General features: G+C 40.7%; 1 protein-coding gene across 1 annotated transcript; it reads left to right on the top strand.

Moving 5' to 3' along the window:
• Positions 1-1,591: 1,591 nt before the first annotated feature.
• On the top strand, positions 1,592-18,581 carry LOC133854722 (NADH dehydrogenase [ubiquinone] 1 beta subcomplex subunit 8, mitochondrial). The gene is made up of 4 exons (XM_062290979.1): positions 1,592-1,792; positions 1,880-1,966; positions 2,047-2,142; positions 18,304-18,581. The coding sequence occupies exons 1-4, from the start codon at positions 1,655-1,657 to the stop codon at positions 18,358-18,360; spliced, it is 378 nt and encodes a 125-aa protein (XP_062146963.1). The 5' UTR covers positions 1,592-1,654; the 3' UTR covers positions 18,361-18,581.
• The last annotated feature ends 5,083 nt before the right edge of the window (positions 18,582-23,664 follow it).

The following is a 23,664-nucleotide window of genomic DNA, read 5'->3' as shown; positions in this document are numbered from 1 at the left end:
ACATTGAGCAAAGAACGGAACAATATGCCACACAAGCCAACAAGGGACGTCGGAACCTGGTTTTTGAACCCGGAGATTGGGTTTGGCTGCATATGAGAAAAGAAAGATTCCCAGCGAAAAGACGTTCTAAATTGCTCCCAAGAGGAGATGGCCCTTTCCAAGTCCTCGAGTGTATCAATGACAACGCTTACAAGCTAGATTTACCTGGTGAGTACAATGTAAGTACCACTTTTAATGTTACTGATTTGAGTCCTTTTGATGTAGGTGATGATTTGAGAGCAAATCCTTTTCAAGAGGAGGGGAATGATGGAGATCAAGGCACCGCTTCGAAGGATCTCGTTCAAGTACCAATTGGGCCGGTTACGAGAGCACGAGCAAAGAAGTTCAAGGATGTGCTCAACGGTCTTATCCAAGAGTTATGGGCTCAAGCAAATTCGTGGAGGCCCATTGAGCATGATCCACGTGGGCAACAAAGAATTGTCTCCTTGATTCAAGTTCTAGAAGGATCTGGTCAAGGCTAAGAATTGGCAAGAAAACAATCGCAGGAAATCTAAACCAAATTGATGCGGAATAAATTGATGGCGGACTGACATGGAAATATGTTGGACCACAAAGATAATTGATGGTGAACCGGCATGGAAATATGAAGAGTACCATATTTAGAACGATTTCATGCCTTATTCAAGTTAGATGTTTAAGTATATTTTGATTTGATATTTCTAAGTTTTCCATAATGGGTTTGTTGCCCAAATAATTGCTTGGACCGCAAGAGATTGCGTAGGGATAAAGAGCTTGCTAGTCTTTTGTAAAGCCTATTTAAGCATGTGGTTGTAAAGAAAAAGACAGACATTGATTATTCATAAAACTTGTGAGGTTTATTATCTTTGGTTCTTTGAAGAACTACTCGAACTTATCGGGATTTCCCGTGGCGTTCATCTCGACTTATCAAACGGAGTTTCCACCACCGTTTGTGGTATCTTCCTTATATCGAGGTTCTTGTTTGTTATAAACAACGGGTTGAGGTCTTCCATTCGAATCTGTTCATAAAACGATCTTGGGTTCCCTTTCGTTGTTGGGTCTCGTTATTCTTGACGAGGTTCACATCAACTTCTAAGTTCGAAAACTTGAAAGAAAAAAAAAAACTCTGCTAATTTTTTTAGTCTGTCTTTTTTGTTCAAGTTCTAACTCAATAAAAGAAAAAGACTAGTTTTGTTTTTTGTGAGATTTTTTTTTTAGTTTAGTCTTTACTCTTTAGACAGTGAGAGAGGTAATATGATTGTTTAAATTAAATTTTTAATGTTGAAAAAAAATATTCAAGTATACGTGTCAAATATGTTGACTCACGAGTCAAGTAGATTGACCCTGTAACGAACCTTTTATTAAACGGGTTTAACGGGTCAATCCTTTTATGACTCAAACCCTTTTAAGCTTAACTCTAACCCTTTAACTTCATGTTGGGTTCGTGTCAAGTTCGCGGATACTGTCAAAAATTGCCAGCTCTAGTCCAGCTGACATTACTTGAATCCACCCAAAAAATCACTAGCGCCCCAATACAAAGGGTATTACACTTGAAACGGCGTCGTTGATCCCGCACTCACAATAGGAGAAAAGGGAGTCTTGGGTTCTAGAGAAACAAGCAAATCAGGGAAACAAAATGGCAGGCAGATTGAGCGACGTAGCGTCTAGAATCATGGGCGGAAACGGCGTCGTTGGCCGCTCCGTCGCCTCCTCTCTTCGCCTTCGGTCCGGTATGGGCCTCCCTGTCGGAAAACACATCGTCCCCGACAAACCTGTGAGCACATCAAACCCTTTTTCCTAATCCCTATGTTTTTAGTCTTAGGAAGCCCTAACAATGCTGTACCTGTTCTTGTTCTTTCAGCTTCATGTTAACGATGAGCTGGTTTGGGACAACGGGACCGCATTTCCCGAGCCCTGTATAGATCGCATTGCGGATACAGTTGGAAAGGTAACAATTCATCTATTCATGAGCTCCATTTCTGATTATCTTACATATGAATTTGAAGACATTTGAGGATTTGGAAACAGTATGAAGCATTGGCTTGGATGTGCGGGGGTTTGGGATTTTTCGTGTCTCTGGGATTGTTGGCCGTGTGGAACGATAAAGCCTCTAAGACACCATTTGTAAGTCATAGCTCCAACTTGATCTTTAGTTTCGTGGTTTAGATTTGCGAAGTTCTATGTTGACTTTTCTATGATGGTTTGTTGGTGGTGGTTTGTATTACATGGAGCTTAGTTATGCCTTGTGATAGGAACCTACTGCTAATAAAAGAAATACTGCAACTTTATTAAGATAAACAACTCCTTTCGGGTAGGAGAGATCACAAAGAATCCAATTGGGGTTTGGAAACGAACCACAAGATAACAATAATAATTCTCAATACCTCATTGCTAATCAATGTCCCCTCTTATACTATGACTACTACGAATAAAGATAACAACGGAATAACTAAGGTAATGATAACATAACATAGTTGGTAGTCGATAGATGACTACTCCTTATTGAATTCTTGTGATACTACTCTTCACCTAGACTCATCTTTGCGTAACTTGCATTGGCCTTGGTTATCTCCTTATCTTCGGCTACCCTTTTGCCTATGTAACATTTGTTGGGATGAGTTATCCTTTGGCTCCTACGTGGATTCCTATCATTAGCCCCCCCTTGAAGAGGAACCTTGTCCGCAAGGTTAATGGCTGGAAATTGTTGTTGAAGTTGTTCAGTGTCTTCCCAGGTTGCATCTTCCGCAGACAATTGCTTCCATTGGACCAATGCTTCTGAAATGAATTTTTTTCTCCTTTTCACCCACCTATAGTCTTAGGATTTGCAGTGGCTCAATACAGGGCCCTGTGTCTTTCGAGAATGGGGGTAGCTCCTTTGCGATGATATCAACCTCTTCCAGCTTTTGTTTTAGTAATGAGACGTGGAACACAGGGTGTATTTTGGACTCTACCGGCAGTGCGAGATGATAGGCTACTGGACCCACTCTAGCTATCACTTGAAATGGCCCAAAAAATCGGTTCGCCAGTTTTTGGTGTGCTTGCTTGAATACGATGCTTTGGCGATATGGGTGCAACTTAGTAGACCCAATCTCCTAGCTCGAATTTCACTTGTTGACGTTTAGCGTCCGCATGTTGCTTCGTACGGTTGTTGGAGTGCTGTAAGTTAAGCTTGAGTTCCTTCATTAGCTCTTCACGATCCTGTAAAAGCTTGTCCACTTCACTGACTAGAGAAACCCCAATGTCATAGTTGGCCAAAAGCAGTGGGGCACGTCCATACAATGCCTGAAATGGTGTGGTACCTATGGAGTTATGGTAAGTGGTATTGTTCTGCCCATTTCAGAAAAGATTCCCAACTCTTCGGGTGTTGGTTTGCAAAGCACCAGAGACATTGCTCTACACTTCGGTTGACCACTTCAGTTTGTTCGTTGGTTTGCGGGTGGTAGACAGAGCTAGTCTTCAATGCTGTTCCTTGCGACTTTCTCACCAAAACAAGCTAAGAAAGATGGGGTCACGATCACTTATAATGGAGCGTGGGAGGCCATGGATTTTCATTACGCCTGCGACAAGCACTTCTATCACTTTCTTAGTTGAGTATGGGTGTCCAAAGGCAAAGAAATGGCCATAGTATGGGTGTCCAAAGGCAAAGAAATGGCCATACTTCGTCAACCGATCGACAACCACCAAAATGGAATTTTTCCCTGCGGACATTGGCAATCCATCAATAGAATTGAGGCTAATATCTTCCCATACCTGGGTAGTCACTGGTAACGATTGGAGAAGACTTGTTGGGGATGTAGCTTCACCTTTGTTTTGTTGACAGATGTCACAAGCTGAAACATAGGCCTGAAGGTCAGACTTCATGTCTTCCCAATAGAAATTTTGGGCCAATCGTTTTAGTGTTTGAAGAATACTCGAGTGGCCCACCATCTTTGATGGGTCGAATTCGTGTAGAATTTCTTGTTTGAGAGATGATGTTGGTGGCACTACAATCCTCCCTCCAAAGAAGAGCAACCCCTCTTGTTCTTTGTAATTATCCATCACCTCTGGCGCCTTGTGTAATTTCTTGTGCAGTGTTAGCATGTAGGGGTCCGTAGCCTTGATGTGTTTTAATTCTTCCCATCGGCTGAAGTGAGGACCTGATATGCCCCGTAAGGCTAGGGTCGTCTATCGAGAGTAGTACAGGGTTGGTGGCCAGACGAGACAATGAGTCTGTAGCAACATTTGTTTGGCTCGGTTGATATACAATCTATTCAAAACCCACCAATTTAGAGACCCATTTCTGTTGTTCTGGTGTCACAATGTGTTGCTCCAGCAAGAGTCGTATGCTTTTTTGGTAGGTTTAGCTTTTCTGGTAGGTTTAGATTTGGAATTTTTGGCTCAACAAATATGGTCACCACAACTTAATTGCTTCCATTATAGTCAGCATTTCTTTGGCATAGACTAACCAAGCCTTCTTGGCCGAGCCTAGAGCCTTGCTTAGATAAGCAATGGGTCGACCCCTTTGGCTCAGCACGGCTCAGATGCCAAAATCTGATGCATCCGTCTCTACAATGAACACAGTGGTGAAATCGGGTAAAGCCAAAACATGTGTTGTTACCATGGCCCGTTTGAGCTCTTCAAAGCCGCCCCCACTTGTGGGTTCCAACGGAGATTCCCCTTTTTTAGTAGTTCTGTCAATGGGTTGGCAATCAATCCATAGTTTCGCACAAACTTGCAGTAGTAACCCATGAGACCCAAAAATACCCGAAGATCCGTAATGGATTGCGGTGGAGGACATGCTTGCATTGCCTCTATTTTTCGATTATCTACCCTTACACTTTCAATAGAAATAATGTGGCCCAAGTAATCCTGATGTGATAGATCATATCCACATCTCTTATTTATGGGCAAATTGAAAAGCGGGCCACACAGAAATACAAAGACTGAAAAGAATTTCTTAAAGGATCAATGAATTTCCAATAGTGGCACTTTGGGAGGAGTTGTTACAATTGTTGAAGGTTTGATTACAAAAATTAGTGAAAGTATGATGGTGATTTCTTCGTGCTGGTGGTCGGTCGAGTCAAAGGAGTTTGCTTTGTCGGTGGTGGGGGCATGTATAGGTATTAGGATCTTTGAAAAACGCAAAGGAGTGACGAGGTCCATTCTCTTAGACAAAGATGAGGCTGCATGGTTGCTAAAGTTTTTTCATGATCTGGTAACGGTTAAAGACTGTAGAGTGTTCTGGAACCAATCCGTTTCGGGCTTCCCTCGGATTCTTGCACAACAATGTTCCAATAGGCATGGTTTCTTTCTGACCATAGAAGAATATGAGGGTAGAAGAAGGAGAGGTTTTGCCTTGGTGCCTAAAGGGATATTTGGCGAAGGGTGGAAGCATTTCGGAGAGGAGCTTCGTTTAGCTTTCAATAGTCTTCATGCTGGCAGTACAAGCTACTCGAAGCATTTGCATGGTAAGGAAGTTTCACAACCCGAACCTAAATCCGGGTTGAGGAAGAGTTTTGCTGAAGTTTTGAGATCCTCTCTACCGAAGATTGAAGAGCCATTTGGTCCTTCCAATTCCACTATTGCTAGGGTCCCAAGGTGGCTTGCTGTTCCTGTGCGTGCTGGGGCTATGTCGACATATACTGATAAGGAGATACCCATCCAGGCCCGTGCGAAGTCTTCAGAGAAGGGCGGTCGTGTTCAGGAGATTTCAACGGAAAAGTCGTCTCCGGCAAGGGATAATCCTTTGAAGACAGCTCCAGTGTCTCGTTCTGATTTGTTGGGAAAAGAGTCTGCTTCAAGCCTAAGGGGTGGGGTGGGGTGGCTGGCTCAAGCTCCCCTACGTTACCCTCTGCTTCACGCAAGGATCATTTCGGTGATAGCCTTGATCTTCGCAGCATCAGGAAGACATTGGAGAAGCTACATGTGGAAATCGGGTATTGTCTGAAAGGTTTTCACCTATTGGAAGATGATTTGATGGGTAGTGGACCTAAGCTTCACGGTCCAAGCCCTTTACTCAAGACCCAGCCTAAATCATTGGGCTCAAAACTTCCCCGGCCCAAATCCTCTAAGCCCTCAAACCCCTTGTCGGCCCGAGGTCCTTCAGAGTCAGTCCATCCCTCAAAAGGTAAAGCCCCTTTGTTTTTTCCCATTAAGAAGCCCAAGCTTTTGGTTAAGGCTAAGGCAGGTTCGGTCCTTCGTCCCATTCCAACCCCCCGTTTCTCGCTGGACGCCGGTGCTTCTACTTCAGATGTGCAGTTGACGCCGATAGGTTCTGGCAATTTGACGTCCACGTCTTGACTCGGTTTTCCTAGTCGGGTTTATCAGCGTCAGAAAGTTCGAAAATCTTCGGCGGTTTGGAAAGTCAAACAGGGACAGGCCGAACCGAAGGCGGGTTCGACTCTGAGCAGGGAGAAGGCTGGGCTTATTTCGATGGTTAGGAATGAGGCTTCTCTAGCTTCTGAGAATGTGTTGTGCGGTGGGGGAGGAGAATCGGAAGCCTTGCAGTTAGCCATAAGACAGCCGGAGGAGTTAGCGGTCGCATCTACAGGGTCAGAATCAGATTGCTCTCGTCAGTCTGGGTTCGGCTCACATGAAGCTAGAAAGGCTATCGAGTTAGAGAAGAAGGGTTATGTTGTAGAAGAAGGATCTTCATTGGTTTGTCGGAAGCTGTTGGAGGTTTGGTGATGGCTCCTCAGGTTTCCAGTTCGCTGGTGTATGCTGTTTTGGGGAATTCTAAGTTTGGTACAGAATTAGTGGATCAGAGGCAAGAAGAATGCAAAGTGGGCTACAAAACTGAAGCATCTTCAGTGGGATATCTAGTGGGAAACTGCCTATGGGAAGATACAGGGGTCAAAATGGAGGTTGGGGGGTCTTCTTTAAATAACTTGGTGGCTGAGGAGGGAGCTAATCTTGATTGTTCTTTGAATCTGCAAGACCATTTTTCTGAAGGCCTCTTGCTACAAGATAAAGACAGGGATGGTCAGGGGGAGTTAGAGAGATGTGAGCCGATGGTAATCACACCATTGGCTGTGGAAGATGGAGAGGGGCAGAGGGTGTCACCTAGATGGGTGGTGGAAAGAATCAAGAGATTTTATCCAATTATAGGGCTATCTTGTGGTGATTTGGAGGACAAATTATTGGTTGTGCTTGAAGAGATTGAAGCTGCCAGAGACCGTGCATTGGCAGCACCTAAGACTAATTACTTGTCTCCAAAAGGGGCGAAAGGGCAGAGGGAATTAAATAGGCTGGCTTGGTCTATTAACTATGAGAAGAAAGGGGCTCATTCTGATAAAGGCCGACATAAAGGTAGGGTTTCATCTTGTCTTTATGAAGCCTAAAATACTTGCGTGGAACGTTAGAGGGCTTAATGCGATTGAGAAAAGATTGGAGATTAGAGGGCTTCTAAAGGAGTGGAAGGCGGATATTGTATGCTTGGTGGAGACAAAGATGGCAATTATCTTTAGGGAGGTGGTGCGAAGTTTATGGGGTTGCTATCATGTTGATTGGTGCTATTTGGGGGCCAATGGAGCGTTGGGTGGGATTTTGTTAATGTGGGATAGAAGGGTGGTGGAAAAAGTAGAGGAATGCGTAGGTAGGTACACCGTTGCTTGTTCTTTGCGCAACACCGGAGATAATGTAGTTTGGGCTTTTGGGGGTGTTTATGGCCAGAATGATGACAGGGATAGGAATGATTTGTGGATTGAATTAGCTGGATTAATGAGTTTGTGAGAGTTGCCTTGGTGTATTGGGGGAGATTTTAATGTGGTCCGTTTTCCAAGTGAGAGATCTAGTGGTGCCGGCTATTCCGCAGCTATGGAAGAGTTTTCGGACTTCATTTTCATGCAAAATTTGGTGGATCTTCCTCTTGAAGGTGGCCAGTTCACTTGGTCAAATAATCAGGAAGATCAAATATGGTCTAGAATTGATAGACTCTTAGTTTCTCCGGAGTGGGAAGATAGTTTTCCTGAAGTGATTCAAAAGAGATTGCCAAGACTTCTATCCGATCATTTTCCTTTGTTGCTGGATTGTGGGGCACCAAGAGGAGGTAACAAGTACTTTAAGTTTGAGAACATGTGTCTGAAACATGAGGGTTTCGTTGAGCAGGTTAAGAATTAGTGGTTGTCTTATGAATTTTCTGGTTTACCTAGTTTTATTTTGGCTAATAAATTGAAGGCTTTGAAGAAAGATTTGAAGAAATGGAACATAGAAGTGTTTGGTGATATAGGGAAGAAAAAGAAAGAATTATTGGAGGGTATTCGAGAGCTGGATGCTATTGAAGAATGTCGTAGCTTAGAGGAGGACGAAAGGGTTCGCAAGATTGATATGTCGAGAGAGATAGAGAAAACTCTTCTTTTTGAGGAATTGAACTGGAGACAGAAATCTAGAGCTTTGTGCCTGAAGGAAGGGGACAAGAATACAAATTTTTTTCACAGGGTGGCAAACTTGCATCGTAAATTCAATCAAGTGAACTCTTTGAAGATCAAGGGTGAAATTTCCAAGAACCCTGCGGAGATTCAGGAGCACATAATCCAGTTTTACAACAATCTATACTTTGAGAATTATTCTTGGAGACCAAGGGTGGATGGTCTTTCTTTCCTATCCATTGATGAGGATGAAAGTATTTGGTTAGAAAGAGATTTTGAGGAGGAGGTGTGGGATGTGATCAGGGAGTTGAACGGAGATAAGGCACTGGGTCCAGACGGCTTCACTATCGCATTCTTTTAGAAGTGTTTGGATAATTTAAAATATGATATTATGGCTGTTTTCGCAGAATTTCATTCTCGAGGTAAGTTCGAAAAAAGCTTTAATGCTACTTTCGTTTTTTTGATTCCAAAGAAGATTGGTGCCATGGAGGTGAAAGATTTTCGCCCTATTAGTTTGATTGGAGGGATCTACAAGATTATATCCAAGGTCCTTGCGAACAGATTTAAATCTGTTTTGGGCAAGATTATCTCCAACTCACAGAATGCGGTTATTGGTGGTAGACAAATCTTGGATTCTGTGCTTATTGCTAATGAATGTGTGGATAGTCAGATTCGATCGGGGGACCCAGGACTCTTGTGTAAGCTAGATTTGGAGAAGGCATATGATCATGTGAATTGGGACTTCTTGTTTTATTTGTTGCAGAGATGTGGTTTGGGGGAAAAATGGAGGGATTGGATACGTTTTTGTATTTCTACGGTGAGATTTTCTATTATTGTAAATGGAACCCCATCGGGTTTTTTTAATAGTTCTCGTGGTTTGTGACAAGGAGATCCTCTTTCTCCTTTATTGTTCGTGGTGGTTATGGAGGCTTTGAGTCAGATGCTAACTGCCGCATTAGATCAAGGTAATTTGACAGGGTTTTTAGTAGGTTCCAGGGATTCCGAGGTCTTAGTTGTGAATCACCTCCTGTTTGCTGATGACACATTGATCTTTTGTGGTGCTCAAGAAGAACAAATTCGACATCTGAGATGTATCTTCTTATGCTTTGAGGCAACTTCTGGCTTGAGAATTAACTTAGAAAAATCAGAAATTGTTCCTATTGGTGAAGTAGAGGATGTCGAAGGGTTGGCTAATCTTCTTGGATGTCGGGTTGCGTCTTTGCCTATAACTTACTTGGGTTTGCCTTTGGGTGCCTCTTACAAGTCCACTTCTATTTGGAATGGTGTTATTGAAAAGATGGAAAGGAGGTTGGCGGGTTGGAAGCGAATGTATTTGTCGAAGGGTGCCCGGTTGACCCTTATTAATAGTATGCTCTCCAATATTCCTACATATTACTTATCTTTGTTTCCTATTCCAGTGAGGGTGGCTAATCGTCTAGATAAAATTCAAAAGGATTTTCTTTGGGGAGGCATTGGTGACGAGACCAAATTTCATCTAGTGAATTGGAACAAGATTTGTACTCCTTTGCATGCAGGTGGGTTGGGAGCTCACAATTTCATCCAGTTCAATCGAGCACTCCTGGGAAAGTGGTTGTGGAGGGAGAGAGAGGCTTTATGGCGATTGGTGATTGATGCCAAATTTGAGAGTCTAAAGGGTGGGTGGTGCTTGAAAGAGGTGTCGGGTTCTTTTGGAGTGGGTGTATGGAAACATATTAGGAGGGGGTGGGAGAAGTTTCGCAATTTTGTTCGTTTTGAAGTGGAGAATGGATCACATATTAGTTTTTGGCATGATTGGTGGTGTGGGGATAGACCTTTGAAGCAATACTTTCCAGCTCTTTTTAGTATAGTGAGGAACAAAGATGCGATGGTGCTAGATAATTTGGCTGTTCATAATGGTGTTATTCAGTGGGATGTTCTCTTTACGCGTCAAATTCAGGATTGGGAGATGGATATGGTCCTTTCTTTCTTCGATCGACTATACTCCGTTTCGGCTCAACATGGAGAGGGCGATAGGTTAGTGTGGAATCCCTCTAAAAAAGGTTTGTTTGAGGTGAGATCCTTCTATGAAGAGCTTATTAGGAAAGATGGCCCATCTTTTCCTTCTTTTCCCTAAAAGAATATATGGCGTGTTAAGGCTCTAACAAGGGTGGCTTTCTTCGTTTGATCAGCTGCTTTGGGCAAAATATTGACGCATGATAACTTGCGTAAGAGAAATGTTATAGTGATTGAGTGGTGTTGTTTGTGTAAGAAGAGCGGGGAGTCTATATTGATCATTTGTTGCTTCACTGCGAAATCACCCGGGATCTTGGCAGCTACATTCTTATTTTATTTGGGGTAGAGTGGGTTATGCCCCGATTGGTGTTGGAGTTGTTAAATAGTTGGGGGCCGGCGATAGGGTGTGGTCGTGTTAAAGAAGCTTGGCGGTTAGCTCCTCTGTGCTTATTGTGGTGTATTTGGAGGGAGCGGAATGCGCGACTTTTTTAAGATGTAGAGACATCTATGGTGGAGCTACGGAAGCGGGTGCTCAATACGTTATAAATTTGGATAGCGTCCCATCATAGTTTGAATGTTTTTACTTATGTAGACTTTTTAAAATTATTCTCTGTTCGTCCCTTTTAGGGGTTCTCTTGTATACTTCCTATGTATAAGGGTTGCGCCCCTCTGCACTTTTTTATAAATTGCAATTACTTATCAAAAAAAAAAAAAGGAAAAAGAAAAAGTAATCCTGATGTAGAACAAGAATTCCATCTTCTTCCCGAGATGCTCTTATTGCCGAGTGGTCTCATCTTGACATCGGAATTGTTAACAAACGGGCTTGTTCAGGAACAATCTTATTGTCGAATAAAGAGGTTTATTGAAGGGTTATTTGCAAGCCAGAACGAAAAGGTTTATCGCCGAAACCAAACATTAGGTTCTAACAAGTAAACTACTTTAAGCGGGACATTTTGTATCATCGGCACCAAGTGGACATGAGGACAACTAATATTTGGTGGTGGAAGTACAAAATGAAAAGAATACCGGCCGGGTCAATGAAGAGTGAGAAACGATCGAGGGGCATGAGTGAGAAATTACCGGTGGGACTTTTAGTACTGCCGAGAATTAATTAATTGGTCTATAATGTGGCGACGAGATTGATTCTTTTATATCCATAACATATATCATATTAATATACCAAATCAATAAGATTTAAGCAAGAAAGGAAAGGGTTAATTACTAGATGTCGTTCAAGAAGGAAAGAAGAGACTATTGACAGATTGTGATTTGGAAGATATTCTGCATAATAACTTTTTTTTAAATTTCCTGATTCATCTTCTAGAAGATTCTCATATTTAGATTGATGTAGTCGTCAAGAATTATCTTAGTTATTATATTTTCCCGTCGTCGTTTATTTCCTTTCTTAGAAGATTTTACTCTTTAGTAGCTTTAGGATCTTTCCATATTCCGACTTATGTAGCCACCAAGTATTTTGATAGTTTGTATCTTTTGTTTTATTTTCATTCTTAGAATATTTTTATCCTTTTGTAGTTTTAGGGTTTCATTATAAATTAGGAGTAATTGTAATGGAATAAATAGTTCAGTTTTTGCCATCAATAATATTATCATTTTTCTCTATCAACGTGTGTTGATTTTGTGCATTGAGAACACAGTTTCTCCTTCACGTTTATCGCTTCTCGCTACGTCAATTGGTATCAAAGCCTTGACTATCCTGGTCTGATGGCAAACGACGGAAACGTAAGCAACCATTTCGACGACAAAGAATGTGGAGTGCAAGCCCTTTGGGTAGCCATCCGTACTCATGCTTAGCGGTTTGACGTATTGAACGCGGGTTGCAGAAGATACAACAAAACATTGCTCGTCTTGGGATCGGCGGCAAAAGGCATCACTATCACAATTGGAATTGCGTCGATGAGATGGCTTGTGGCTGATCAGTTGTTGGTCGTGGTCCTACACCACAAGCTGTCAATTCTACCATGGAGTTGCGATTGGCGCAGAAATTGACACCGTCACAATCATCCAGTTCAGCAACGAGGCTAGTAGCAGCCCATTCACCACCATCTCAGTGACAATTCTTGCCTAGCAACCAAGTTCTAGGAGGCAGAAGCAGCAATTAATTCCCAACCTACCCAATTGAACCACCTCAAAGTAAGGGCACTGATGATGATAGCCCCACCTGCGCACATCCAATATTGGTTGCGGTGGAGGAGGTAGTGATTCCCATTAAAGACAGTGGAAACATCAAAGAAAGATGACAAGGAGAAAATTTTGGAGGAAGCACCGCAAAAGGAGGCAAGGAAGAAAAAATGCAAAAGGGCACCATCATCATAATTGCAACAAAAGAGAATGCAGATTTGTTTGGAGAAGATAACGGGATTCACACTAAAAATCATGGTGATTATGTTGGAGGTGAGTTTTCCAAATTTAATAAAGATGATCGTGTCACTTGTGTTTTGCAGCAACTGTTACTCGCACCACAACAAAGAAACGAAACACAAACTATGTGGCCCTTGGCCACACATGGTTTACCAATGGTGTGAAGGAGGCGAGGACGTCCCTCTCGCTTTGCCGATATGAGGGTTAAATGGAAGCAGAAAAAGACATTGCGGATGCGGTCCAATTACGAACTCGTCAAGGCTAATGTTTGATTGAAAAGTAACACAATGTTGATACTGGGGCACAAATTCCAGTTCCCAATTGAAGCCAATAGTAGATTGAAGGGAAACAAGTGTGTACTGTTTCGACGGACAAAGAACATCAATGTTGGCAGATTGCTCAAGTCCCATTCCCCAGATAAGCCCCTATACATGAATGGAAACTCGTGGACGAGTTTTTTTGGAGTGAGGGAGAAGAATGGACAGTAGAAGGCACAATACCTTCCTTTTAGGATTGATGTGGGCATCATCATGAGATATGGAAAATTATAACATGTGCAATCGCAACCTTGCGAGCCATCTACCAAGCCAATTGGAGATTGTCCACCACCTCTTGAACAACACGTACAGTTGGTTCAAATCACAAAGGCGACAGAGGAATATGGCGAATATCTTTTCAAGAATCAACTTCCAGAGGAACAACCATATTCCCAAGAAAACTCAAGGACGAGTTTTGTGTTAGTGGGGGTGATTGATGTGGAACAAGTATTCCATCTTGTTCCCGAGTGGTCTCGTCTTGACATTGGGATTGTCAACAAATGAGTTTGTTCAGGAACAATCTTACCGTCGAACAAAGAGGTTTACCGAAGGGTTATTAGCAAGTTGAAACGAAAAAGGTTTTATCGTCGGAAGTAAACATTAGGTTCCGACGAGTAAACTACTTTAAGCGAGACGTTTTGTATCATTGGCACCAAGTGGACATAAGGACAACTAATATCTAGCGGTGGAAGTACAAAAGGAAAATGCTACCGGCTGGGTCAATGAAGAGTGAGAAACGACCGAGGGGCATGAGTGAGAAATTACCCGTGGGACTTTTAGTACCGCCGAGAATTAATTAATTGGTTTATGATGTGGCGAAGAGATTGATTCTTTTACATCCATAATAGATATCATATTAGTATCAAATCAATAAGATTTAAGCAAGAAAGGAAAGGGGTCAACTACTAGATGTCGTTTAAGAAGGAAAGAAGAGAGTATTGACGAATTGTGATTTGGAAGATATTCTGCATAATAACTGTTTCTAAATTTCTTAATTCCCCTTTTAGAAGATTCTCATATTTAGATTGACGTAGTCGTCAAGAATTATCTTAATTATTATATTTTCCCTTTGTGTTGTTTATTTCCTTTCTTAGAAGATTTTACTCTTTAATAGCTTTATGGTTCGTTTGGGTATTGAATTTTGAGAATTAGAATTGAATTCTAATTCTATTTACAAATATCGAGGTAAAAAATTGTGTTTGGATGTTGAATTTTGAGATTGAAAAATATTATATTTTAATAGTAAGAAATGATTGGAAGTTTAAAAAGTTGTGTATAATGATTGGTATTTTGAAAAGTTGTGTAAAATAATAATAATTTATTATATATTGATTATTTAATTAAAAAATAAATAAATAATTTTTATTTTAAAAAAAATTAAAAATAAAAAATAAAAAAAAATGATGCAGGGGTGGCTGCTGGTTGGCAGCCAACCCCAAGGGTCGGGGGAGGCCGCGCGGCCACCCCCAAGGGTCGGGGGTGACCGCGCGGCCACCCCCAAGGGTCGGGGGTGACCGCGTGGCCACCCCCAAGGGTCGGGGGTGACCGCGGGGCCACCTCCGCTGGTCGGTGGAGGCCGCGCGGCCACCCCCAGTGGTCGGGGGAGGCCGCGCGGCCACCCCTTGTTTTTTTAATTAATTTCTTTTAATTTTTTTTATTTAAATTTGTATTATTTTGTTATTTATGTGGGACCCACGCGCTTTTTGGGAGACAGCTTGTCCTGCGCGTGGGTCCCAGCCATTACTCAAAATGTCAGCTTAGAATTCAAATGAAATTCGGGTCAAACTCGGGTATTCGGGCGGGTGGGCGGGTTTTAGAAAAAAACCCGAGTGGAATAATTATTCCACTCTGTTGCCAAACACACCATAGTATCTTTCTATATTTCGGCTTATGTAGCCACCAAGTATTTTCATAGTTTGTTTCTTTTGTTTATTTCCATTCCTAGAATATTTTATGGTTTTGTAGTTTTAGGGTTTCATTATAAATTAGGAGTAATTGTAATGGAATAAACAGTTCAGTTTTTGCCATCAATAATATTATCATTTTTCTCTATCAACGTCTGTTGATTTTGTACATTGAGAACATAGTTTCTCTTTCACGTTTATCGCTTCTTGCTTCATCAAATCCACTTCCGGTGACCAAAATGTGCATTTAGAAGGTTTAACAAAGAATTGTTGGTCACTAAGCACTTCAAGAACCTTTTGAAGACGGATTTTTACTTCTTGGATGGGCCTTGCTGGCTTGGCAGTGAGGGTAGCACATTGGTTCTCCCATTTGAAACACATGGTCATGCTCTTCCAATCACAAGTTATTGGGCCAAGGGTCTCTAACCATTGGACTCCCAATACTATGTCTAAACCATGCAGGGGTAAAGCATATAGAGTAGTAAGGAATTGAAAACCTTGGATAGAGATTGGAACCTTTTCATAGCTTTCTCTACATCAGAGTTTCTCCCCGTTCGCCACTTTGACTGTAAATTCCTCCACTAGAATTATTGCCAACTGCAGATCTTGTGCCAGCTTCCGGTCCACAAAATTGTGGGCTGACCCGCTATTGATCAGTATCACCAATTGCCTTGTCCCAATGATGCATGTGACCTGCATGGTTTTGGGCCCATCACAGCCAGCAAGGGCATGGAGGGAAATGAGTGGCCCTTCCTCGCCAAACTGTGCGGCTTTCCCCTTGGATTCTGCCACTAGGACTTCCACTTCCTTGTACACTTCCGCGGGCATGAAGGATTCGATCTAGAAAGCTTTTGGTTTTTGACATCGATAACCCGGGGTAAATTTCTCATTGCACCCGAAGCATAATCCTTGAGCCCTTCTCTTCTACATTTCTTCCCAGGATAATTTTTTTGCGATCCCTGATGAGTAGGTTCTTGTAGCTGGTACACTGGTCGTGGTTGGGTGTTTCAGCAGAATATGGTGGTTTTGGCAATGGTCTGGATTGGTGTATAAATTTCTGACCATCCGACCTCCCGTGTTTCTCTCCTGTGCGAGAGTATATCATCCCGCATCCTGGCCAATTCAATGGCATCACGAAGAGTTCTGGGTTTGAACATCCGCACCCCATTCATGATCTCTAGTTTCAGCCCCCCAAGGAAGGTTCCTACGAGAGCCTTTTGAGTCCACCCGACCACCCGATTTGTTTGGCATTTGAATTCCTGTTGGTATTCCCGTAATGTCCCCTTTTGATGAATTTTAGAGAGGGCCTCATTATAGTCTTCAAATTCGGTAGGTCTGAAACGAATCAGCAGTTCTTTCTCAAACGTGTCTCATGTTATGGGAAGCTGGTCCTCCCGATACACCTTTTGTAGCCATTGCCACCATTGGTTGGCCTCACTTTCTAAGTGAAAGGCAGCCAACGACACCTTTTGGTCATCTAGAATATGTGGGTAGGCAAAGTATTGCACCACACGATTCAGCCACACGGTGGGATCATCCCCTGCATATCGGGGGAAGTCCATCTTTGTAGGTCTAAGGCCATGCGGTTGGTGCTCCCATCCATTTGACTTGATCTCTCATGAGTTGTCCTCAGGGTTAGGAACCTGGTCCTTGCCCTTGAAATTCCTCTTGGTCGACGATTCACCCTTGTCAAGGGATTGAGCAATCATTTCTTTCAGTTCATGAAATTGGGATTTAGACGTCCCACAAAGCTTCTGGATCTCGTTACACAACGTCTGCTTCAAATCGTCAAAATCGAGTTCAAGTTTCTCAATGCGGTCCTTGTTGGTCGTCATGCTTTGATACCAAATTGATAGGAACCTACTGCTAATAAAAGAAATACTGCAGCTTTATTAAGATAAACAACTCCTTTCGGGTAGGAGAGACCACAAAGAATCCAACTGAGGTTTGGAAATGAACCACAAGATATAATAATTCTCAATACCTCATTGCTAATCAATGTCCCCTCTTATACTATGACTACTACGAATAAAGATAACAACAGAATATCTAAGATAATGATAACATAACATAGTTGGTAGTAGATAGATGACTACTCTTTATTGACTTCCTGTGAGACTACTCTTCACTTAGACTCGTCTTCATGTAACTTGCATTGGCCTTGATCTTTATCTCCTTTCTCACTTATCTCCTTATCTTCAGCTACCCTTGTGCTTGTGTAATGTTTGTTGGGATGAGTTATCCTTTGGCTCCTACGTGGATTCCTATCACTTTGGTTTATCTATTGTTGTTGATGAAGTGAATTTGTTGCCTTGGTTATTCTGGGATGAGTTTCTTGCCAATTTTCAATGGCTTAAGCGGGTAGTAATATTCTTAATGGAATTTGTTAGGAAAAGCTCCAAAAGGGGGGTAAATCAGTCGAAAAGTGGCTCCAGATGCTACAGGAGAGAGGATTTTTCTGAAATTGCAATGATCTGAACATTTAGAGGGGGTTCATGTGGCCGGCCCTTAGTTGTGGGATCTAGGACTTCATTGACTTGAGTTGCTTATTGGTTATTTATTAGAAAATAGCTTCTTGTTTGATTTGAATTTGTATATGTTGGAAAATGGATCTCAACAGAAATGGGTGAAAAATTAAAAGGAAAATGAGAAGAAAAAGAAGTTAGCTCTAGGCATCACACCTAGTTTTTCTTAAGTATCACGCATAGGATTTCTTCGGCATCACACTTCAGATAGGGTTGTAACACAATTCTCAAGAGTATTTTTTTACCAAAAATTCTCAGACTAGTTATAATTGAAAGTGTTACATCAGTATTTATAAAAAAACTAAACTTAACTCTAATGATTCTTGGACTCTATGGGCTTTGACTACTAAGTTCAAATTAAGTAACAAATAAAACATATAGTATGAAACCCACCATTAGAATTGCGGACCATTAAAGTATAGCTCGTAGCTGGAAATTCTACACTACCATTGACTCGTAAGTATCATAAGGAGGGTATTGGTTAATGCCTGTATCAAATTTAGTCGGTAATTTGAAACAATTTTGGTAGTTAAGTTTGCTTTTATGTGAGATTTTACCTGCCTGCATCAAAATATGATGCTAAAACCAGTTCTTTTGGATAGTGAACTGATTAAACATTCTCCTTGAGGTGGCTATTATGTTGGGAAGTATAGGGTCCTGATCTCCTTCTGTGTCTGGTCTGTATCTTTCATGTGTAATAACTTATCTGTATATTCCTCTCGATTTTGAAATTTGTATATCTATTATCATTTTCTGATGCTTTTATAGATAATTTAATGCTTTATGATGCTTAATGGTGGCATTTTCCTTTTCTGTTGAGCAGGCACCAAAAGTGCTTCCATACGACAATCTACGAGTGGAGCTTGGTGGTGAACCGTAGTTAGAGCTATGGGCAACTAATTGAACAGTTATTGTTGTTCAGTTATGTGTCTCCTTTTGTTTATTGGCATGCTAGGTGTGAACGGTGAAAATAATGCACCATGTTTATGTGTCGGCAAAACAAACATCTTCAAACAAATAGCAAAACATGGTTTTGTTTGTTTCCCTTCTATGTTGATTCTGATGACAAGATGCATAAATTCATGTTTTGTTTTGTGTTTATTGCTTAATGTAAATGTGTGCTGTGTTGCAGTATGATAGAGTTCTACATAGAGGTTAGAACTCCACGTAGGACCACAAGTCCAAGGTCTCCAACGTGCAATAGAAGACCTCCAACGTACAGTAGAAGTCCTAGAAGCAGTGGAAGTCCTAATCGTTTCTATCGACGTATTTATCTTCTTGTAGTCTAATTCTATCTTTTACGTTATTATCTAGTTGTAGTAGTAGTATTACTTTATGTTATTTGGTTGTCTAGTTGTAGTAGTATTACTTTACGTGTTGTATTAGTCTTTTACGTATTGGCTTAGTAGTTAAGGAATAGTATAAATAGGGGACAAGTGTAATGATCAGAAGCTAGAGAATTATTAAGAAAAAGCTTGTCTTGTGATTTGTCTTCAGTCCTAATTGAGTTCATTTGTGGTCTCTCCTACCCAAAAGGAATTTATTATCTCATATCATATTTCTATTATTAGTTGTGGGGTACAACTAATCGTAAAATTGAGGTTCTTAATTGGCCTTAAGCGAATTTGACCCATACACTAATTGGGTTGATTGGGAAAGATGGACTTTTGGAGAAAATGTGATTAGGGATTTGCAATTTGATTTCTAGGTATTAATGTTTGATTCAAATTTGATTAGGTTCTAGTTGCATTAGTTGTGGAATGTGAAACAAATTCTTGAAAATCCTGGGCGTAGCCGCGTAGGTGGCATGTCAATTGTCACGTCCCAAGCAATGGTTAATGATAATTTTTTTCTTTTTGGAGAAATTATATTTATCCTTTATAACTACCATCCTATCATATATATATATATATAAAAGCCAAGTTCTTCATTAGAATGGGATAGAATGGTGACACGTGGTATGAACCCATACTTTTTAGTAACTAAACCAGTCCTTTAAGTATTGAATCGGTCTTTTAAATAAAATTGAATCGGTCTATTTAATCTCTCTCTCAATTAATGATACAATTAAAGTTTTTTTTTTTTAGTATTTTATATTTTTGATTGAAATTTAAATGTTTCCATTTTGTTTGTGAAATTTTTGATTGAGCAATTCTTCATTTGAATGTTTATGGGATTTTTTTTTTTTTTTTTTTTTCATTTGCTTTTTCAAATGTTCAGAATTATATAGGATTGAAATATAATCTCTCTCTCTCTCTCTCTCTCTCTCTCTCTCTCTCTCTCTTATATAAAATATAAAATTAAGTGTTTCTTTAGTATTTTATATTTTTGCTTGAAATCTAAATTTGTTTCTATTTTGTTTGTGAAATTTTTGGTTGAGCAATTCTTCATTTGAATGTTTATGAGATCATCTTTTTTTTTTTTTTTTTTTTTTTTATTTGCTTTTTCGAATGTTCAGAATTATATAAGATTGAAATATAATAGGTATCACATCGACAATAAAAAAAATTCTTACTAATTTTCTATTTTATGCTTTGATAATCAAAATCATGGTTTCCTTCTTGCTATTTTTCTTCTTCATACTTATTTTCATTCTAAACTACACATATGGGAATAAAGATTTTAACATGTTTTAATTTATATGAATTAAACTAAAAATAAGGGTCTTATGTTTTAATTCGTTTGAATGTTTTCTGGGATATTTTATTTTTTATGTGATTTACATGATTTTCACTTATTTTTTGGAAGAGCTATTCTTCTTTTGAAAGCAAAAAAATGCAAAATTTTATTTGATTATTGTGCACATAAGGAATAGAAATGCTTTTTTTTTTTTTTTGAACAAAAACAGTAACACTCATATATCATTACTCAGAAAATAAGAATTGACCCTACAAGAGGATCTAGGGACCATGTTGTACCCTAGTTACAATCCTCCTAATACTCAAAGGAAAATCTTCTATCCAGTTCATCTCTATCTTCTGTCTTGTGGCTTCCTTTACAAGTGTGTGCTCAGCAGTATTAGATTCTCTAGGAATAAAAGATAACACCACATATCTGAACCAAGACATCTCTAAATGAATGCATTCAATAAAGTGGCCTATCTTGGATAAAAATGGGGGAGCTGAGTTAATCTCCTTAATTACTTGGGCTGCATCCCCTTCAAATATGACCTCAAAGAATCCTGCTTCCTTACAAAATTGCATAGCACATAGAGCTGCCATCACTTCTGCTGTACTTGGATCCGCCATCGGCTCCTTTGTTACACTCCTAGCTCCCAAGACCTCTCCATTGCTATCTCTAGCAACCATGCCCAATCCATTCCAACCCTTCTTAGAATTTATAGAGGCATCCCAATTGAGTTTTATGACCCCATTTTGAGGGGGGGTCCACTGGTTGTGCCGATTACAAGGAGGGATCCCCCCTTCCAACAGTAAGCTTTGTTCCTGTTTATTACATCTTCTATACTCAACCTGGGCCGAGACTGCATCCTTTAGGACACTGTCAGGATGTGCAAATGTGCCTTCAAAAACCAAGGAATTACGCCTCAGCCAGATCCTTCTGGAGACAACTGCCATCAAAGCTAATTCTTTCTTATTAAACTTGCCCATACAATAAGCAAACACGTTTTTAAAATCTGTTCCAGCACAATGACATTTTTGAAAACAAGATGCTTCTCCCCCCCCCCCCCCCCCTCCCCCGCCCCACACACACATCTCTAGCTGCCGGACACTCCCACAAAGCATGAAAAATGGTCTCATCCTCTATTCCACAGCGAGGGCATAGCTTTGTGTCAACTACCCTTTTGTGGAACAGATTTACTTTTGTTGGTAGGAGATTGTTGCATGCTCGCCATGTAAATAGTTTCACCATATTAGGGACCTTTAAAGCCCAAATGGCTTTCCAAAAATCCTCACCCTTCTCCACTTTAGAACATTGCCCCTCTTCCCTTTCTTGCAACTCTTTGCCTAAATGATAGGCACTTCTCATGGTAAAACCATCATGTTTAGTCCCCATCCAAATCAACCTGTCATTAGGCAAGCATGGACTCAAAGGGATATTAATTATGACTTTTGCTTCTTCCTCTACAAACACTGCCTTTATTAGATCAATGTTCCAGTCCTTCAAATCTGAATCTATGAGATCTGCCACTTTGGCATTAGCAGGGAGGATTTGAGGAGAAGATTGGACTGCAAAAGTTGTTGGAGTAAGTAGCCATTTATCTTCCCAAATCCTGATTGATTGTCCATTTCCCACCCTCCAAATTAGTCCTTTTAAAAGGAGATCCCTAGAGTTAAATAAACTCCTCCAAACAAAGGAAGGCTTTGATCCCAACTAAGCCTCCAGGAAAGAAGAATTAGGATAGTATTTTGCCCTTAGAATCTGTGCCACCATGGATGAAGGGTTTTGTAAGATTCTCCACCCTTGCTTAGCTAATACAGCCTTGTTAAAAAGGGTTAAATCTCTAAAACCAAGCCCTCCTACTGATTTAGACCGCCCCATTTTTTTTCCAACTCATCCAATGGATGTGAGATCTCTTAGACATATGGGTCCACCAAAAATTTTGCATCATCTTGTTTAACTCCTTACACAAAGATATTGGCAATTGAAAAACTCCCATTCTATATGTTGGTATGGTTTGTACCATCGCCTTCAAGAGCACCTCCTTCCCCGCTTGGGAGAGAAACTTCACCTTCCAATTACTAAGCCTCTTGGATACCCTCTCAACAATATCATTGAAAGCCAGTCTTTTAGATTTCCCAACAACAATAGGCAACCCCAAATATGAATCAATTCTAGTAGCCTCAGACAACCCCGATTGCAATAGAATTTCCTGCTTTCTCTCATTGTTGGTATTTCTACTAAAAAATATGGATGTCTTATTCAAATTGAGTTTCTGCCTCGATCTTGCTTCATAAACTTCTAATATTTTCATTAACCGTCTCTACTCCACCGAATTAGCCTTACAAAACAATAGGCTATCATCTGCCAAAAAGAGATGGCTTAAACGTGGACCCTTAGGGGAGGTAGGGACCCCGGTTATGACCCTTCTTTGCTCCGCCTTATGAAGTAAAGTGCTGAAAACTTCCGCGCAAAGGAGAAATAGGTAGGGGGAGATAGGATCCCCTTGCCTTATTCCCCTCGTCGGTTGGATATTACCCACTGGGTTTCCATTCACTACAACCGAATAGGTCACAGACCTAAAGCAGGTCATGATTAATTGCACCCACCTCATTTCAAATCCCAACTTGATCATGACTTCTAAAAAATTCCACTTAACTCGATCATAAGCCTTGCACTGTCGAGTTTAATTCCCATAAATCCTACTTTGCTCCACATCCTTGTTTGCATAGAATACATAGTTTTCATATGTGGCAATAACATTATCAATGATCAATCTACCAGGTATAAAAGCACTTTGGTAGCAGGAAATGATATCTGGTAGCACTAATTTCAGCCTATTGGCCAACACCTTGGAAATCAATTTATATACAACATTGCACAATGAAATTGGACGGAAATCCGTGACAGAACCCGGAGAAGCAACTTTTGGTATGAGGGCAATATGTGTTATGTTAATGCTAGGATCCATGCAACCCGAGTTCAAGAAATGTAAAATTGCAAAACATACCTCAGGGTGCATAGTGGTCCAATTATCTTGATAGAAGCATGCAAGAAAACCGTCTGGCTCCGGTGCCTTCAGAGGTGACATTTGATTTAAAGCAGTTGTAATCTCCTCGATGGTGAATTCAACCAAAAGTTTTTGGTTCATAGCTGCAGTAACCTTTCTTTCCAATACCTCCACACAGGCTTCCACCACCAGAGATTCTCCAGCCTTGAACAGGTCACTGAAATAATCCACAAAGGCCTCTTCAATTTCTTCCTTTGATGAACACATCCTGCCCTCTTTATCCTTGATCTGCTTCATTCTGCTTCGGTTGTGCTTCTGGTTGGCATAGGCATGGAAAATTTTTTGAATTGCGATCACCGTGCATCAACCAGTTTTCCTTAGCTCTCTGCCTCCACTTCAGCTCCTCTTACTCGAGTAATGAATCCAATTCTGATTTTAATTGGCCTTCTAGTTCTGGCAAATCAAAATGATCTTGCATTTGAAGCACCTTGAGATCCTATTCTTTTTGCTGAATTTTTCCCTCCACTGTATTAATCTGTTTTCTCACCCACTGTT

The sequence above is a fragment of the Alnus glutinosa genome, chromosome 13 (genome assembly GCF_958979055.1).
Source record: "Alnus glutinosa chromosome 13, dhAlnGlut1.1, whole genome shotgun sequence".
Taxonomy (NCBI): Eukaryota; Viridiplantae; Streptophyta; class Magnoliopsida; order Fagales; family Betulaceae; genus Alnus; species Alnus glutinosa.
This window is presented reverse-complemented; position numbering and strand designations above follow the sequence as displayed.

Coding starts and splice junctions, on each gene's coding strand:
- LOC133854722 (XM_062290979.1), top strand. CDS start 1,655: ATGGCAGGCAGATTGAGCGACGTAGCGTCTAGAATCATGGGCGGAAAC. Junction 1,793..1,879: donor ACATCGTCCCCGACAAACCT/GTGAGCACATCA, acceptor TTGTTCTTTCAG/CTTCATGTTAACGATGAGCT. Junction 1,967..2,046: donor TTGCGGATACAGTTGGAAAG/GTAACAATTCAT, acceptor ATTTGGAAACAG/TATGAAGCATTGGCTTGGAT.